Here is a 19,692-nt window from a genome sequence, read left to right as displayed (position 1 = left end):
TGTCAGAACTCAGCTCTTGGCTGGGCAATGCAGTATTGTTTCTATCATATGATGGTGTTGCTATTGGCTGAAACAGAGCTTGAGGAGAAAACTTGTCTTTATTTTTCCTCCCCATTGTCTCCGAGTTTCACAAAATGTTTTCAATTGTGTATGATTGCACAGACCCCAAATCTCAATTGGCTTATTTTATTCAGTAGTAAACATTCCATATAAAAAAGGATGTGGTTAAAAAAGCCACATTGGGGCGCTTGGTGTGATTTCTGTGACTGGTCCAGGCCCCCTGCACAAGTGTGTGTGTGTGTGTGTGGGGGGTGGTCAACTGAAGCTTAGCATGGCTCTCCGTATGTGATACGGGTATGTGTGGGATCCCAACACTGCCAGGTAATAAGAAGTGGCTAGCAACTGGGTGAATGTTGGAGGTGAAGAAAACCCAAGAAAAGCCTGAAGTGAATTGGGTTGAACATAAAAAGCAGGACCACTTTACTACACTGAAAGTCATAGTTACATATGTTTGTGAGGAACATCTACAGTGGATTCAGAAAGTATTCAGACCCCTTGATTTTGTGTGCCCCTTTACATTGTGGATTGAAAACTTTTTTGTGGATATAAACTTTTTTGGAAGGTTGTATTGAAGTTGAATGACAATGTTGGAAATTTTCAACATCGGGACTTAATCTAAAGTATTCAGACCCTATATTCAATACTTTGTAGACGACTGCTTGGCAGCAATTACAACTGCATATTTTCAAGCAAGCAGCCAAATGCTTCTAAAACTGGACGATTCTCTTATAGCAAAAATGGCAAAATAAGAGCATACCTGAGTGTAAAGTAAACAGACAACAAAATGTGTGCCCTTACCATGGAGGTATTATAAAACTAAGAGTGGTTGTTAGTATAAGCTTTCAGAGAGTTGAAGAAAGCTTGACTCCTTAAGTCCGGGTCATGGACATCTCCATATATAATGGGGATTTGCCTATTTGAGACAAATTTGACTCATAAACCAAGTTGCAATTGACATGTGACTCACTACACTAGAAATACTGATTGCCTTTTGGCATTATGTGACCAAACATGAACAAAGCAGCTTCTTTATTTAGGGCTGGGCCAGTGATAGCCTAGTGGGAAGAGCTTTAAGCTCTCAATTAGTTAATTGTCGGTTCAAAATCAGGCTTTGCTATGCAGCCACTGTTTGGTTCTTGATCAAGGCCCTTTACCCTGTCTGCTCCAGGGGTGCTGTACAATGGCTGACCCAGTGCTCTGACCCCAGCTTCCAGACAAGCTGGGATATGTGGAAATGTATGTACAGTGTATCACAAAAGTGAGTACACCCCTCACATTTCTGCAAATATTTTATTATATCTTTTCATGGGACAACACTATAGACATGAAACTTGGATATAACTTAGAGTAGTCAGTGTACAACTTGTATAGCAGTGTAGATTTACTGTCTTCTGAAAATAACTCAACGCACAGCCATTAATGTCTAAATGGCTGGCAACATAAGTGAGTACACCCCACAGTGAACATGTCCAAATTGTGCCCAAAGTGTCAATATTTTGTGTGACCACCATTATTATCCAGCACTGCCTTAACCCTCCTGGGCATGGAATTCACCAGAGCTGCACAGGTTGCTACTGGAATCCTCTTCCACTCCTCCATGATGACATCACGGAGCTGGTGGATGTTAGACACCTTGAACTGCTCCACCTTCCACTTGAGGATGCGCCACAGGTGCTCAATTGGGTTTAGTCCATCACCTTTACCTTCAGCTTCCTCAGCAAGGCAGTTGTCATCTTGGAGGTTGTGTTTGGGGTCGTTATCCTGTTGGAAAACTGCCATGAGGCCCAGTTTTCGAAGGGAGGGGATCATGCTCTGTTTCAGAATGTCACAGTACATGTTGGAATTCATGTTTCCCTCAATGAACTGCAGCTCCCCAGTGCCAGCAACATTCATGCAGCCCAAGACCATGATGCTACCACCACCATGCTTGACTGTAGGCAAGATACAGTTGTCTTGGTACTTCTCACCAGGGCGCCGCCACACATGCTGGACACCATCTGAGCCAAACAAGTTTATCTTGGTCTCGTCAGACCACAGAGCATTCCAGTAATCCATGTTCTTGGACTGCTTGTCTTCAGCAAACTGTTTGCGGGCTTTCTTGTGCATCAGCTTCCTTCTGGGATGACGACCATGCAGACCGAGTTGATGCAGTGTGCGGCGTATGGTCTGAGCACTGACAGGCTGACCTCCCACGTCTTCAACCTCTGCAGCAATGTTGGCAGCACTCATGTGTCTATTTTTTAAAGCCAACCTCTGGATATGACGCCGAACACGTGGACTCAACTTCTTTGGTCGACCCTGGCGAAGCCTGTTCCGAGTGGAACCTGTCCTGGAAAACCGCTGTATGACCTTGGCCACCATGCTGTAGCTCAGTTTCAGGGTGTTAGCAATCTTCTTATAGCCCAGGCCATCTTTGTGGAGAGCAACAATTCTATTTCTCACATCCTCAGAGAGTTCTTTGCCATGAGGTGCCATGTTGAATATCCAGTGGCCAGTATGAGAGAATTGTACCCAAAACACCAAATTTAACAGCCCTGCTCCCCATTTACACCTGGGTTCTTGACACATGACACCAGGGAGGGACAACTACACATTTGGGCACAATTTGGACATGTTCACTGTGGGGTGTACTCACTTATGTTGCCAGCTATTTAGACATTAATGGCTGTGTGTTGAGTTATTTTCAGAAGACAGTAAATCTACACTGCTATACAAGCTGTACACTGACTACTCTAAGTTATATCCAAGTTTCATGTCTATAGTGTTGTCCCATGAAAAGATATAATAAAATATTTGCAGAAATGTGAGGGGTGTACTCACTTTTGTGATACACTGTATATGTATATTTGGCCATAAAGACATTCTTCTTCTTTATCTTCTTTTTCTTAACGTTCCCCAGACACCTGACCAACCAAATTCTGCCTCCCTGGTTCTAATCTAATATTATCTTCTTTAATTTCAGCTTGGATGTAGGTTTTCTTTTTCTAATACATGCTTCATATGAGAAGGATTTGTGTACTTTGGATGGATTTAGAGAATGTATAACAAAAAGTTACTGAATATAAATAAGTTAAATACTGACCTGTGTTTATTCACTTTTTCATTTGCTCACTAAAATGAGTGACAATGACATTGTAAGGACATGGTAGTGTATGTGGGCAGTGCTTTCAGGTACAGCAGTTTGGCTGGGATTATGTACTACTGCTTAGTTGTATATCTTTGTGATCCTGTGGTCTGAACCCGACCGACATTGTTTTTTTCCCTGGAATTTTTTCCCCTTTATCTTCCAATCTAGTCATTTCCAGTTCCTGACTGTGAATCCACTGCTGCTTGTACAAATCTCCATCTGATCAAGAAGAGCCTGATCACTACACATTCCCTCTGACATGTGTCCAGTCTGTAGCCACTTCTCATCACCTGTCAGTATTGCATTCACACATAGAGTCATATTACATATGAAGAGCCGCAATAGGCTCCATGTGAACCCCCTTTTTACCATGCAGGCACCTGAGAATAAAGAATGCCTCTATTTGTTATATATACAGGGTGGGCCATTTATATGGATACACCTAAATAAAATGGGAATGGTTGGTGATATTAACTTCCTGTTTGTGGCACATTAGTATATGGGAGGGGGAAAACTTTTCAAGATCGGTGGTGACCATGGCGGCCATTTTGAAGTCGGCCATTTTGGATCCAACTTTAGTTTTTTCAATGGGAAGAGGGTCATGTGACACATCAAACTTATTGAGAATTTCACAAGAAAAACAATGGTGTGCTTGGTTTTAACTAGGGATGCATCAATACCATTTTTTCCCAACCGAGTACGAGTACAAGTACATGTATTTTTGTACTCGCCGATACCGATACCTATTTAGAATGATGCAATCTGGAGCATTATGGAATAGTGTAGTTGCTTGGGTTGCCATCACTAATTGTAAAAAAAAAAACACCGCACAGACATCATTGAGAAAGCTTCTGACAAGCTAACGTGAATTAATAAACGCACGTAATTAACGTTGTGCACATCATACATGCGATGCGATTCTGCTGATTGAAATATTTACTTTAAAAGGATAATACAGTCCGATCCCATCTGAGCCGATTCTATCAGCACATACATTCGTGGTTCACCTCGGTAAATCGTAAACGACTCTGAGTCGGCTCCCGCTCTGTGGTAAAAACCAGTATAATTAAGCCTGAGCTTTATAATGTAAACGAGTCACACAAAATGCTCTGTAGTAGTTGGTGTTTATTTACAACCGCATCATTCATTATAACAGTAAAAACGGAGAGATGACTGAGAAAAGAAACTGCGCTTAAAATGAGTCGACTCCTAAATCACTTGTATCGACACTGTGAACAGAGTATTAAAGACACACACACGTCCTATAACAGCGGTCGCTGCTTTTGTAACCGGTTATCTTCGCTGTTAGCTCTATTTTGAAGGTTTGTTGTTTTTTTTCAAACGGAACTAAATAACATTAAACGTGCGTGTGAGCGTGGTCAGTGAGAATAATTCAATCTGTCTCCCGTGGGTGAAAAATTAATAGCTTTAGTTTTAGAAGTAAAAAAATCCCCCTGCTGCAATGACCCGGGTACTGCGTTCACCAGACATCAACACAATTTCTATCCGCTCCTCACGTGTTAACCTCTGCGACATGTCAATGGCTGTAAACAAAGAGAAGCTTGTAAATAACTCATGAAAGAATAAAGTTACGTTAAAACCAAGCACACCATTGTTTTTCTTGTGAAATTCTCAATAAGTTTGATGTGTCACATGACCCTCTTCCCATTGAAAAAACTAAAGTTGGATCCAAAATGGCCGACTTCAAAATGGCCGCCATGGTCACCACCCATCTTGAAAAGTTTTCCCCCTCCCATATACTAATGTGCCACAAACAGGAAGTTAATATCACCAACCATTCCCATTTTATTTAGGTGTATCCATATAAATGGCCCACCCTGTACATTTACAAGTGTACAGTAGAATGAAATGTTTTTTTCCACATATCCCAGCTTGTTTGGAAGCATGGGTCAGAGCGCAGGGTCAGACATTGTACGGTTGTGCCTTGCTCAAGGGCCCAACAGTGGCTGAATAGCAGAGGCTGGATTTAAACCGACAATCTTCTGACTGGTAGTTCAACGTTCTACCCACTAGGCTACCACTGAACCTGGACCATGCCTAATGGGAACAGAGCCTGTTTATTCTTCTTGCCCTCAAATACGGCCAATTGGTCGCTCTGCTGAGATTTGAACTCACACGTTAGACCACTGCGCCACCTGGGCGCCACTCAACAGACATTCTTAAAAGGCTAAAAAATGAGTACCTTCAGGGCTTCTCAGAAGCACCTCAGACAAAAGCCTCTGTCTTGTAGCGGTCAGAACCAACCAATATACTCTTTAGTTCTTGTTGCATCAGTTAATCTTAGCTATGGGATTCTAGTTCTTCCCAGGACTGACCATCTGCTTTTCGTGGAAGTGCAGATTGATGATCTCTTAATGTAATTGTTAGTGATTCATCACCTTCTTAAAGCATTTCTTTTGACACACTGACCTCATAGAAGATTTATGAATACACTGGAGGCTGATATGTATTTTTCTGTAAATATTTAAACTCTTTCTTCTCCAACTTCTCCTGCACTGCCATTATGAGATGGATCAGATGCAGAGTTGTTCAGGATTGCTCTGTCAGACAGTTTTGTTTACTCCTGTGTGTGTTTTTTCCTAACAAAAATCTTGGTCATTCTGTGGCCATTAGCAGTTTTGCCATCACCCCCTGACTCTTGCTCTGTCTCTCTCTTTCCCCTCCTGTCTTTTACCCTGTTCCTCTCTCTGGCTGTGATCACGTTTCAGGAAACAACAACCCCCTCTCCTCTCCGCCTTTTCCTCCACCCCCTCCCTGTCCCAGCTGCCAAACCACATACACAAACCTCAGCTTGCCTCTGCACCCAGTGGTTAGAGGACTGGCTGGATTTGAGAGGGACAGAATGAAGGACGGACGAAGACAGGGAGTGGTTTATATGAGCTCGGGAGCTGTTTCTTGCAGAAACTGATACGGACGTGCACAGATATAGTGCACATTTCTTTTTCTGCTTTTCTTTAATGGTTAAGTGGAATGAAATGATTGGCATAGGGTCTTCAGTGAGGCATAAAACAGAAATACGCTTATCTCACTGGACAGCTGTAGGATGGTGAGCTCATTGGATCGTTTGTCCGTCCTGGTTTGGAGCTCAGCAAACAGGATCAGCATTTATTCCGCCCAGGCTGAAGTGTCTGGACCCAGGGTCATACTGACTGTTCCCAGTCAAGCAAGAGCTGTGTCGTATTTGTGTGTTTGTGTTTTTTCTGGGCTGCGGAATGTGTAGCAGTTATGAATATGACTTTTCAAAGCTGATGTAAGCCTGAGCTGGGAGCTTTTTTTTACAGACCATAACTTTATAGTCCAGAGGAACTATAAACGCTTTACTAGGTCTAACTGAAATCTCTTGGAGTGTCAACGTGGTTACAGTTCTTGTCCATGCCTGTAATTACCCTTCAGGTCAAGGGGTAAGTTGATGCACTGAATTTTGCTTGGGCAGCAGGCTCATAGTAATATTTCTTTATGTGTTAAATTCGTTATGTATTATGTATTAAATGTATTTATTCTATAATTTACATTTTTATAACTTATTATTTGCTTGATTTTTGCAGCTAAAAGTGTTTAGAGGTGTTTCTGTTCCATTTACTTACCCCTTTTTACTGCTGTAACATCCTAATAAGGAAAGATCTATTAAAAACATTGCATTTGTCAGCGTAAAAATGTATTTAAAAAAAAAAAGCTGTCACTATAGATGACAATTTGACAGAAAGACTTTCTGACACGCTGACAGAAGCAGTGAAATGCTGGGACTGAGTGTTTATTACTGTTGGAGGGATGAGAATACAATTTAGAGACCATCTGTTGACTTCTCACAATGAATTGCTGTATTATTATCAATTAATGACTGCATTACTAATGTGTTATAAACAGTGTACACCAATAGTGAGTCGTGAATATGTTAACAGATAATGAACAAGTGAGTAATGAGTGTACACTTTCATGTTCTTCTCAGATGTATATGCATCTCTTTAGACAAACACTCCCTCACTCACCCACTCACTCACTGTCTTAACCGTGTGCTGGAGCCTATCCCAGCTTTTCAATGGGTGCAAGGCACACAGTAATACCCTGGACGGGGTGCCAGTCCATCGCAGGGCAGACACAAATACACACGCACACACACACACACACACACACACACACATTCACCTATAGGGCAATTCAGTGTCTCCAATTAACCTGACTGCATATTTTTGGACTGTGGGAGCAAACCGGAGCTCCCGGAGGAAACCCACGCAGACATGAGGAGAACATGCAAACTCCTCACAGAAAGGACCAGGACCGCCCCGCCTGGGGATCGAACCCAGGACCTTCTTGCTGTGAGGCGACAGTGCTACCCACTTAGCCACCGTGTCACCCTCTTTAGACAAACAGGCCTTTATAAATGCATTTTTTATGAAGTTCCTTCTTTCCATATTTATACACAAGGCAAAAAGCAGAAGACAGAGCTAGATCATAAAAACAAGCATGCTTGGCATTAACCAAAGTAGCTCATTAAAAAAGTTGCCTGGTGAAAAATCAATTTAAAAACTTTAAAACAACTATTTTGGGGAAAAAATGATCAAAAACTGCGCTGTTCTTCAGGAGTAACAGAAATTCAAAACCTTTTAATTGTTAGAGATGTTCTTTTGACTGCCGGGTGTAAAGCAATAAAAATGTCAAGCTCAGAAATAGAATAATCAGAACTATTTGCCTACCGCCTTAATGACCTGCCAGTTAAGACACATGAATGGGTGCGGTCAGTATTTGTCAACTACCAATGGTAGCACATAGAATGTGAGTTTTGATGAAGCCTCCAGTATAAGTGAAGGCTGTCTAAGATGCAATGATAAATGTAGTAAAGCTTAATGACAATTTCTTGTATGGAGGGGACTGTCACGCCCACTTTTGTTGTCACTTAACACAGTCCTTATCAAGAAATATAACCTGAAACCCTGTTACATGAGGAGAAAGCCATGCATTACAGATATCATCATATAATGACTTGCCTGGTTAAATAAAGGTTAAATAAATAAATAAATTAAGTCTATGCAAAAAAAGACTTGTAACGATTCACCACAATACATGTAATAACCGATTAAAAAATTCCACGATTCGAATCAATTTGACATGTAAAATGAATCAATATTCACTTTAAACAGCAGAGGGCACTGGCGCTATATACAGCGCCTTGTTGACGTCACTGGCGCTATATGCCTGGTTGCCAAATTCGGGGTTTTTCAGCCAAATTTGGCTTAATTCGAAATAGTTTTGCATAGTTTGTACCTACCTCAGAAATAAAAGGGCATTCATTATTTAGATAAATAGACGATAATCACAAATACAGTATTTTCTTTTCTTTTTTTTAAGAGAAATAATAAAAGTCATAATTTGTCTTCAATTTTAGTTTAAAAAAATCGGTAAAAAATCGTATCGTGAACCCAGTATCGTGAATCGCATCACATCGTGGGTAGAGTGTATCGTTACATCCCTACTTAGAGTTCTTTGGGTCCGAGCCCATCTCAGATGACCCGAAAGATGTGTGCTGTCATCAGATAAAACAAAAACAAAATTTTCCTTCATAACGGATGTCGAGTTCTTTGTGCCAATGAAAAAAAGGACCATCCAGACTGTTATCAGTGAAAGTTGCAAAAGCCAACATCTGTAATGGTGTGGCAGTACATCAGTGTCCACAACATGTGTGACTTACAAATTTGTGAAGAAAATTAGTGTCTGCTAGTCTCTAGTCAAATTATTACGTATAAAGTAATTAAGTGATTAGTCCTTGCCCATTCATTAAGCACATCATGATTTCTAACTGGCTTGACTGGTTGTTAAATACTGTGTATTGTGTTCTAACCTGCACCTCCATAAACAGTATCATTTATGATGCATTAGCTTTCAGTGCTTTTAGAAAATGTTCATACACTCTTCATTGTGTGGCCTCTAACCAAACAAGGTACCAAAATTCCCATACTTCCACCCTTTCAGACCAAACGGACGTCTTGTTGTCCACACATGCGCTTAATTTAGTTTCTGCACATACATGCACCTCATTCCAATGGCCCATTAACTGAAGTGTAAAGGTTGCTGATTACCTACTTAGAAGTCATTGTGCACTTAAGAGATGTTGATTGGTAGCTCTGAGAGCAGGGTGTGATGTCAATGCCTGTCGAGGCCGAGTTGGCATTCCCCTTCAGCGCCCTAACTTGACCTTTCACCTGACATGAATCATTATCTTCAGCCACCCAGCGAAGTTCTTATTGGTATTAGGTTGGCCTTTGACTCAGTTTTCAGTTTGCTTCTTTTAAGGAACCTTAAGCAGAAGCAGAAAAGTGCATACGTGTACATATATATGCTCTGCTTTCAAACATCCAGAGGGCTTTTAAAAATGCCACTGATTTTATACATATCCACTGCTCCCACAACCTGCATACTTTACCTGATTCTCAGTCAGTCTTGATTTATTATATTAGGAAGGAAAGTTTTTTTTTACTGTTAGGTAAAGGGTAGCTATAAATGATCAAAAGTCAAAAACAGAATTTGAACTGCATGATCAGCAAAGCAATATGTCAGCCTAAGATTCTCTAACTCGAAGCTCCACAACTCAGCTACAATTCTAAGGAGTTTGACAGGTTCCCTGGAGACCTGTGACCTGAGAATTAATTAGTAGGCCTGCTCTGCTTGCTTCATGCCTGATACGTACAATTGTGATTGTGATGGTATATTTCCATGTTGGGCCTCTAATAATGTTTGATTTAGTAATTCAGGATTCTGATGTGCCCGGACACATGCTATTTTCTTGCAAAAATACCTGGCTTGCTAGTGGGCTGTACTGCTTTGTATATCTGGTTCTTGTCCTGCAGTGTGTTAACTGCTTTCAGGATGACTGCATCTGCATATTTTATTGATCATTCATATTTCATAGTTAAGGCCCTATCTAATTCACGGCTGTGAAAATCGCGTCACGGACCGTGAGATGAGCCGTTTCCCATGTAATATGCAACTTGCTGTAAAAATTTCAAGTTTGTGTTTTTCATTTGCATAGCATTCAAGTGCCTCATGTTTACTGGTTAATTTGCACTATGAGGCTCTCCTAGCAATCCTACGGCAATTCAGTTAGCAGTTGAATAGTCAAAAAGTCAAAGATGTAAAGCAGCTAAAAACGCTACTCGGGTAACTGAGTTTGGAAAACTCCCTACCAATTCTGTGGACGCAGAGGGGGTGTGTCGTATTTGAGACGGAGCATGAAGCCTTGCACCGTCGCTGAATATTTTAGGTTTACATTTAATCGTTAAGGAAGGCTGTGCTGTGTATTGTAGCTTCCATTTATTCTATCATTTAATTTATGAGTTTAATTAAATGACTACCATGAAATGTGGCACTTTTCTTTAAAAATGTGTAAAAAAAATCTGTGATTTTTAAAAAACGAGGTCAGTGAAATTAAGCACATTTTCCAATTACTTTAGTAGGGCCGTACTTAAAGTATTATAAACCACCCTTTGACTGACAGGGATGGAAGCTGAAGTATTAAAGCTGTGATACCAAAGCATGATTAAAACTTGTGAATAGTTTTGTTAACAAAGTAACACATACTTGGTTGTTTATCTCAAGCGCTGTAGTGTATTGTTTGCTGCACCGGAAACCTCAGGTGCACACACAATATATGTGCAGGAGAGATGTGTTTGGAATGCTTATATCTTTGTCTGTCTGGTTTATTGACACCTGGAAGAGCTGGCTCTGGGCCAGAGCCGGATGCAGCTAGATTAAGAGTCAAAAGAGTTCTGAATAAAAGAAGAAAGGAGGATAGGAAAAAAAAGGATAGGCATGAGATTTGTGCAATGTCAAACCTACAACTGGTTGAGTACATTCAGATTGGATGTATTATGTTGCCTTGTAGCTAATAGTAGGTCAAGTTTAAGTCTTAGTTTTAGAAAAAAATTTTTTTGTTTAGAGCAGGGTAGCCATGAAACTTCAAACTTGCAGGGCACCACAGGCATATCTAGTATAATTAGGGCCCTACTAAATATGTCCTTTCACAGATTTTTTAAAGAAAAGTGCCACATTGCATGCCAGTCATTTAATAACACATTAAATAATTGAATGATAGAATAAATGGAAGCTACAATACACAGCACAGCCTACCTTAATGGTTGAATGTAAACTTAAAACATCTAGCGACAGTGCAAGGCTCCGTCTCAAATACAAAAATTCTCTTCTGTGTTTTGCCCCTCCCCAAGAATTGGTTGGGAGTTTTCCAAACTCAGTTATCTGAGTAAAGTTTTAACTGCTTTACACTTCAACATCTTGGATATTTAGACTAACCAATTGCTAACTGAATTGCTGTAAGATTTCCTAGAACTGCCTTATAGTGCAAATTAACCAGTAAACATGATGCACTTGAATGCTCTGCGAATTAAAAACATTAAATCGCTAAACACAAACCCTAAATCTAGAATTTCATAGCAAATTGCATATTACACAGCACGGTGGCTTAGTGGGATTCACTGTCGCCTCACAGCAAGAAGGTCCTGGGTTTGCTTCCCAGGTAGAGCGATCTGGGTCCTTTCTGTGTGGAGTTTGCATGTTCTTCCCATGTCTGCGTGGGTTTACTCTGGGAGCGCCGGTTTCCTCCCACAGTCCAAAGACATGCAGTCAGGTTAATTGGAGATACTAAATTGTCCATGACTGTGTTTGACATTAAACTTGTAAACTGATAATTCTGAGTAACTACCGTTTCTGTCATGAATGTAACCAAAGTGTGAAACAAGTGTTAAAATCCTAATAAATAAACATTTCACGGTCTGTGATGGAATGTTCACGGCCGTGAATTAGTTAGGGCCTTAAGAATAACTAAAGCCCTGTTTCTGAGGTGGATTGTATGTCAAAGATGGCACAACAGCATGAGAGTTAAAACAAATCAAGAAACACAGACGGTCCATTTTGTTGATGGATTATGTCCCAGTAAGGAGAGCCAGTTCTGTCATGATCTGCATGAGAGACTGGCGTGCTATATCTTCGTCTGTGTCATTGAGTTCAACTTGTTCTGCGGCGTCGGAAAGAATGAAATGTGGATTCTGCTGTAAGCATGCATGCAAAAAGCTTATTAAAGCAAATTCAAGTACCGTGCGTTTTGAAATGGTCTGACAGGTTATTACAAGATCATATGCTGTAGTTATGGTTCTGTTCTTTCTTAAAATCATAGTATCATTTAAATCTGTAACAGCTATAACATTGTGTAATTATAGTGGTGATTTTTTTTTTTGGTGAGAGGAAGCCTAGCCGTGCTGTGCAGTCTTTAGTTTCTGAATGTTGATCCTAAGGCTTAACACAAACAGGACGTATATGAATTGCAGTATTGTGCCACTGAGAGACATGTCTGTGTAGACCATGTCAGAAGGAGAACTTGGCTGCAGATGGAGAACTACTGAAGATATCTAGAGAAAACACATAGGCCATCACACACTATATGAATCTGTTCATATTCAACCCTTTTACAAATATGTTTTTTTTTTTTATAATAAGATAAAGATAGCCAACGTGTCGCTGCTGATGGTGTTTACTTTTGGGGCAGTGGTAGATTAGTGAGTAGAGCTTTGGGCTATCAGTCGAAAGGTTGAGAGTTCGAATTCCGGCTTTGCCATGCTGCCACTGTTGGGCCCTTGAGCAAGGCCCTAAACCCTCTCGGCTCCAGGGGCACCGTACAACGGCTGACCCTGCTCTGTGACCCCAGCTTCCAAACAAGCTGGGTTTTTGAAGTAAGAGCTCCGTTGTACTGTACACGTGTATATGTATATATGACAAATAAAGCCATTATATACTTACAAATACACATTACCATCAATAAGTGCATATAACAAATCTTTTTATTTACAGTTATTAAGTCATTAGAATGTTCAGGGCTCTCTGCAGTCCACTGGATTTCCACTAAATCAAACTCCCTAAACCATTCATCTTGTCTTTATGGGCCTTGCTTTGTGCACAGGGGCATAGCTGTGTTAAAACATATCATTTTACTTTTTTCACCAGATTTTTCCTTCGTTATTTCCCAGCCTAGCCATTTCCAATTCCCGATTGTGAATCCACTGCCACTTGCACAACCTCAGATCTGATCAAGGAGAGCCAGGTCCCCACACGCCTCCTCTGACATGTCCAATCTGCGGCCGCAGCGTAGGGGCTCCACACAGAGCCACGCCAAGCTTCATGTAACACCCCCCACCCCTGCTGGTGCAGGATACCAGTGCTGGAGATCGCATATCGCAGCGGCAACCGGAGGAGACTCTGGCCGCACTTCCCTATTTCAAACATACCTAACTGTGTTTGTGTGGATGCTCGGCCGGGTCAGTGGCTCTGCTGAGATTTGAACTCGGGAGTTGGAACACTCCGCAGTGTTGTGCTAGCATGTTAGACCACTGTGATACCAGAGTACTACAATTGTATTCCAAGTAATTAATTTTATTTAGCTGTTAGCAATATGTGCGGCTGAAATTTAAATTGATTTGACATAGTTTTAAAAGTCACACAGCTGGGTCTTTAAGAGCCCACAATTCACACGGCATCGTCAAAACAAAAACCAGGCCATGCAGTCCAGAGAATTGTCTTTGGATCTCCACTAGCAAACTGTCGCAAGGCATAGATCAGAGCAGAGATATAAAACACTATTAAGGCTTTAAGTGTTCCCAGGTCCACAGTTGCCTCAATTATTTTGAAATAAAAGAAGCTTGGCACAATGTGTAACCTTTCTTAAGTTTTAAGTCTGGCCAAATTGGTCAGTGAGGTACGAAAGAACCCAACAGTCTCTCCAAAAGTCCCATGCAGAAATTGGAGAACCTGTTGGGAAGACGACCATCTCTACAGCACTCCATAAATCAGGCCTTTATGGCACATTGACAAAATAGAATCTACTATTACGTAAAAGGCATATAATGGTGGGTCTTCTGAAGTGTAAAGGGCAACAGATCAGGCTACAGTAGATATAGCTTATTAAATATTGAATAAATGTATGCACCAGATTGTTGCATCTAATACAGTGCACAGAGTTTATAAGCATTAAACACTGTACACTGTTACTCCATCCATCACTGAAATGGGACCCCCTAGGGCCCCCACTGACCAGCACTGCAATGGCGCTAACACAATAACAACATTAGTGGGTGTCTTTGTGTATAGAGACCTGGACCCTAAGGTCGGCCTTTGCTACATTTGAATGGGTATTGCTATTATGTATTATGTACATAACATAAATGTAGCTTGTATGAAAGATCTAAAAGTAACAACTTTTTCTCTCTTTTTTCTCTCCAGCTGGAATGTCGTGACTCCACCCCCTAAGCTCTGTATAGGAGGCGCTGAGGTGGACACCGATGGGAGCTGCTGCTCCATGATGAGCTGCCATGGCGCTGGAGGGCATCGCCGGCGTTTCGAAGACTCGGAGTTCACCGTGCGCGTGTACCCGGGCGCCTTGGCTGAGGGCACAGTCTACTGCCCGGTATCGGCACGCAAGGTTACGTCGGCCGCCGAGGTAATCGAGCAGGTCATCGAGCGTCTGCGGCTGGACCGCACAAGGCTCTATGTCCTGGCAGAGGTCAAGGAGTTTGGCGGCGAGGAATGGATCCTGAACCCTAATGACTGCCCTGTGCAGCGCATGATGCTGTGGCCACGCACAGCACTGGAGAACCGCTTCAGCGGCGATGACTACCGCTTCCTCCTGCGCGAGAAAAACATCGATGGCTCGATTCACTACGGCAACGTGCAGATGTGGCTCAGGGTCACGGAGGAAAGGAGGCGGCTGATTGAACGCGGACTTCTTCCTCAGCCCCCGGCAGAACAGCTCCCTGCTGATCTCTGCACTTTACCGGACCTAAACGAAAAGACGCTACTCGAAAACTTGCGCTCGCGCTTCAGGCAGGAGAAGATCTACACTTACGCTGGTGGAATCTTAATCGTTGTTAACCCCTTCAAGTTTCTCCCTATATACAATCCCAAATATGTCAAAATGTATGACAACCATCAGCTGGGCAAGCTGGAGCCACACATCTATGCTGTTGCTGATGTGGCATACCATGCCATGCTGCAAAAGCACAGCAATCAGTGTATTGTAATATCCGGAGAGAGTGGTTCAGGCAAGACCCAGAGCACTAACTTTCTGATCCATCACCTCACCGCACTTAGCCAAAAGGGCTTTGCAAGTGGAGTAGAGCAGATCATACTGGGAGCTGGACCTGTCCTGGAGGTAAGTCCTACCAACCTTTTGTTTTGTACGCAATCTTTAAGGGCCTAACTGCAATGCCTCACTCATTCTTAGACATTTTTTTTTTCACAACACACAGATAGAAATTCTGTAACCTGTAACCAATGACCAATTACCACTTTTATTGACTATTTAATCCCCAAAGTGACAAAATGCACTCAATATGTAAATACACATACCAAACATTGTCAGCACACTACACCTTAGAAATGTATGTTACAAGCAGGTGTATACTCGCCTGACACACACTCCCTCAGATGTGTGCGCAGTCCACCAATCCCTTCTTGTTCTCCCATACTTCGGTGGATTTGCGCCTGAGGTCGACTTTGCGCACGGAGAGCCACGCCCCGATCTCTGCGCACCTCCACTTTCTGTACAGCTGCCCTGGGCAACCAAGGTTCTTTTACATCACTCATAACCAAACTCCAACCAAAAGTTCTTTCTCACCCATCAAACTGGAGGCCAATTTGTCTGCTGCAGGCATTAGCCAGTTGTGCCTGCTAGAGGGTGCCCAGTCAACCGGTAGAAGAGCCAAGATTCGAACTCGGGAACTCAGAATCTCAGCGGTGGTGTACTAGCAAATTATCCCACTGCACCATCTAGGCGCCTCGACAGGGATTTTATAAGGTGTTTGCTATGCCTCTAATGTTTGCTTTATCTCTAAAAAAAAATTTTGTTTCTACTAATGTCCTTTACCTTTACCATGATTGTGTGAAATCTTCTGAACCAATAGCAGTATTATTTACGATAACATACGTTCTAGACATTTATGCTGTAAAAAAAGAAAAAGGTTCTCATATACAACATAAGGGCTGACTAATCAGACAACAGCTTTGATCGGTTTGCATTTCAGTCTATGTGGTTAGCTTTTAGAATTCCAGATCACAAAATAAACTAGTGCTCATGTGCAAGTGCTAAATAATGTCATCAAGTTGGTTATGGGTCTGCTGCGTTTTCTCAAACACACAACCCCAAATCCCTGAGCACACTGCCCAGTCACAGTCCCACTGTCTCTTTGTGAGCTGCTTAAGGCCCTTGGGCCAATGCAAGCAGCCACAGATCCAGCTGTTCCAGAACTGCAGACAGCTAGCAGCTTGTGTTTTTTTGGGGGGAAAGAACCTAAACCAGATTTACAACAGGCTAAATTCCCAGCATGGTTCAGCTGTTAAGAGTCTGTGTTTCTGTGTAAAGAGATTGGCTGCTTGCACATGCTACTTGTTTGTCTAATTGGTTAAGAATTTCTTTTGCTAGTGTGAAGCTTTCTGACTTGTGTGTGTGAACGTGTGTGGCCCACCATGCACTATAAAAACACACCAAAAAGACGCCACATGTTCTTCCTACATACAGTTAAGTCACTCATTTTGGGTTGGTTGTTGCTTCCTATGACTGAGGTATTTGTGGAGACATTGTTTTAGGATTAATTATGCTAACACCTCATGTTTATTTTAAGATTAAAGAATATTTTGCCCATGTTGGAGTTTTCTGCTATTATTTTTGAGATGCATTTAAGAATTTAACATTATTATATTCTCAGTGTGGAAAACAGCACATTCCAGCCAGGCGCTGTAATTAGAGCTTGAGGTTTTCCACGAGCTGGAGGTGGTGGAAGGGCCGGACCTGTAACACAGCTGAGATGCTGTCGTGAGAGCGTGGGAACGATAAGGCTGGTTGGTATATAGCAGTAGTTGCTGCAGAGGAATTACACACTGGCTTCCAGTGACAAAGCCATCCATGACATGAAGGAGGGCTGTATACATTCCCAGACAAGCTAAAGACCCAAATAATTAATGAGCAAGTCTTGAAACAAACACCAGAAACAAACATACAGGGTAGATAGCCTGCTAATTATTTTCCTGTTTGGCATTAGCAAGAGTCAAGTTTATTTAGGTGACAAAGCAACTCGGCTTGTATTTATACTTTTGACAAGCACTAAGCCAGAGGTTTATAAACAGGACAGAACACAATCCTAGGCCTCATTTTTAAAGAACTTCATAAATGATCCTCAATGTCTGCATATGAACATTAGTTTCAAGTTAACAATTAGTTATAAATTAATAAATCATTGTAGGCATGATGAACTGTCCCTGTTCGTTTGACCACTGGTAAAAAAATATCGCTTTGGTGGCACAGCGGTCGAACATGCTAGCACATCGCTGCAGAGTGTTCACAGGAAAAATGTACCTATACAGGCAGTGAGTGCCATGTAGAATTACATCACGAAGACCTGCATTGTTATGTTTTGTACTTAACCACGAAATACAAATGACACTAGTTATGTGGAGAACGTGTTGTCTTTATTGCTTAATCCACAACTTGGAGCATCACACTTAAACATAACACGCCGTTACCCGCCGGTCACCTGATACACATATCAGCTCAGTGACGTACAGGGGTTGGACAAAATAACTGAAACACCTGGTTTTAGACCACAATAATTTATTAGTATGGTGTAGGGCCTCCTTTTGCGGCCAATACAGCGTCAATTCGTCTTGGAAATGACATATACAAGTCCTGCACAGTGGTCAGAGGGATTTTAAGCCATTCTTCTTGCAGGATAGTGGCCAGGTCACTACGTGATGCTGGTGGAGGAAAACGTTTCCTGACTCGCTTCTCCAAAACACCCCAAAGTGGCTCAATAATATTTAGATCTGGTGACTGTGCAGGCCATGGGAGATGTTTAACTTCACTTTCATGTTCATCAAACCAATCTTTCACCAGTCTTGCTGTGTGTATTGGTGCATTGTCATCCTGATACACGGCACCGCCATTGGATGCACATGGTCCTCCAGAATGGTTCGGTAGTCCTTGGCAGTGACGCGCCCATCTAGCACAAGTATTGGGCCAAGGGAATGCCATGATATGGCAGCCCAAACCATCACTGATCCACCCCCATGCTTCACTCTGGGCATGCAACAGTCTGGGTGGTACGCTTCTTTGGGGCTTCTCCACACCGTAACTCTCCCGGATGTGGGGAAAACAGTAAAGGTGGACTCATCAGAGAACAATACATGTTTCACATTGTCCACAGCCCAAGATTTGCGCTCCTTGCACCATTGAAACCGACGTTTGGCATTGGCACGAGTGACCAAAGGTTTGGCTATAGCAGCCCGGCCGTGTATATTGACCCTGTGGAGCTCCCGACGGACAGTTCTGGTGGAAACAGGAAAGTTGAGGTGCACATTTAATTCTGCCGTGATTTGGGCAGCCGTGGTTTTATGTTTTTTGGATACAATCCGGGTTAGCACCCAAACATCCCTTTCAGACAGCTTCCTCTTGCGTCCACAGTTAATCCTGTTGGATGTGGTTTGTCCTTCTTGGTGGTATGCTGACATTACCCTGGATACCGTGGCTCTTGATACATCACAAAGACTTGCTGTCTTGGTCACAGATGCGCCAGCGAGACGTGCACCAACAATTTGTCCTCTTTTGAACTCTGGTATGTCACCCATAATGTTGTGTGCATTGCAATATTTTGAGCAAAACTGTGCTCTTACCCTGCTAATTGAACCTTCACACTCTGCTCTTACTGGTGCAATGTGCAATTAATGAAGATTGGCCACCAGACTGGTCCAATTTAGCCATGAAACCTCCCACACTAAAATGACAGGTGTTTCAGTTATTTTGTCCAACCCCTGTACAACACAGTGGTAACGTGATACGCAGATCACGTAAATGATATATATCACACGCATGATAATAATAAGCTTTTTTCTCTCTTAATTTTCCCTGACAAGTGAAAAACTAAATATAGCAACCTTAACATTATGAGGAAGAATTTCAAAGATATTCCTTTGCAATACTTTCAAGAATATTTCAAGAATCATTTCAAGAATATGATACAGACTGACCAACACTATTAAGCCAAATCAGCATTGAAAATTTACTTTACTTTTAATAGCCTTCTACAATGCTGGTGCTTCTTAAAACTGAATATTTTCTTTTAAACAGAAGTGTTATTTAAATGCTATTAAATTGTTTTCCAACAAAATCCGCCCAATTTGGCGGATAACCGCCCAATCTGGCAACACTGGAACGCGTTGTTATTATTATCGCGTTAACTTCGACAGCACTAATAAAAACGTATTCTGATATCCAGTTAGCAGCGTAGGGTTTATATAGCAGCAGGTAGAATAAGGTGAGAATAAGGAGCAAAAACATGCAATATTGTGCAAAGATGCAAGTAATATAGTCACTAGTATGAGTTGTCAGAACCCAGGGAACAAGACTGTGTTGATTGTGAATGAGTTTTTGTGTATGTTAGTGT

At 41.9% G+C, this 19,692-nt stretch overlaps 1 protein-coding gene across 4 annotated transcripts in view; it reads left to right on the top strand.

Annotated features, from left to right (window-relative positions):
* Window positions 1-19,692, top strand: part of myo9ab (myosin IXAb) — a 157,335-nt gene that overhangs the window by 28,917 nt on the left and 108,726 nt on the right. For 3 of the 4 annotated variants that reach the window (XM_062993055.1, XM_062993050.1, XM_062993045.1), the window contains exons 1-2: window positions 6,083-6,609; window positions 14,483-15,410. In XM_062993055.1, the coding sequence (XP_062849125.1) occupies window positions 6,581-6,609; window positions 14,483-15,410 (957 nt within the window). In that variant the 5' untranslated portion in view covers window positions 6,083-6,580. Of the gene's footprint in view, window positions 1-6,082; window positions 6,610-14,482; window positions 15,411-19,692 lie in introns of those variants that run through there. The other variant, XM_062993052.1, reaches the window with a different exon arrangement.

The sequence above is a fragment of the Trichomycterus rosablanca genome, chromosome 1 (genome assembly GCF_030014385.1).
Source record: "Trichomycterus rosablanca isolate fTriRos1 chromosome 1, fTriRos1.hap1, whole genome shotgun sequence".
Lineage (NCBI taxonomy): Eukaryota > Metazoa > Chordata > Actinopteri > Siluriformes > Trichomycteridae > Trichomycterus > Trichomycterus rosablanca.
Note: the sequence above shows the minus strand (reverse complement) of the source record. Positions and strands in the feature narration are given on the sequence as shown.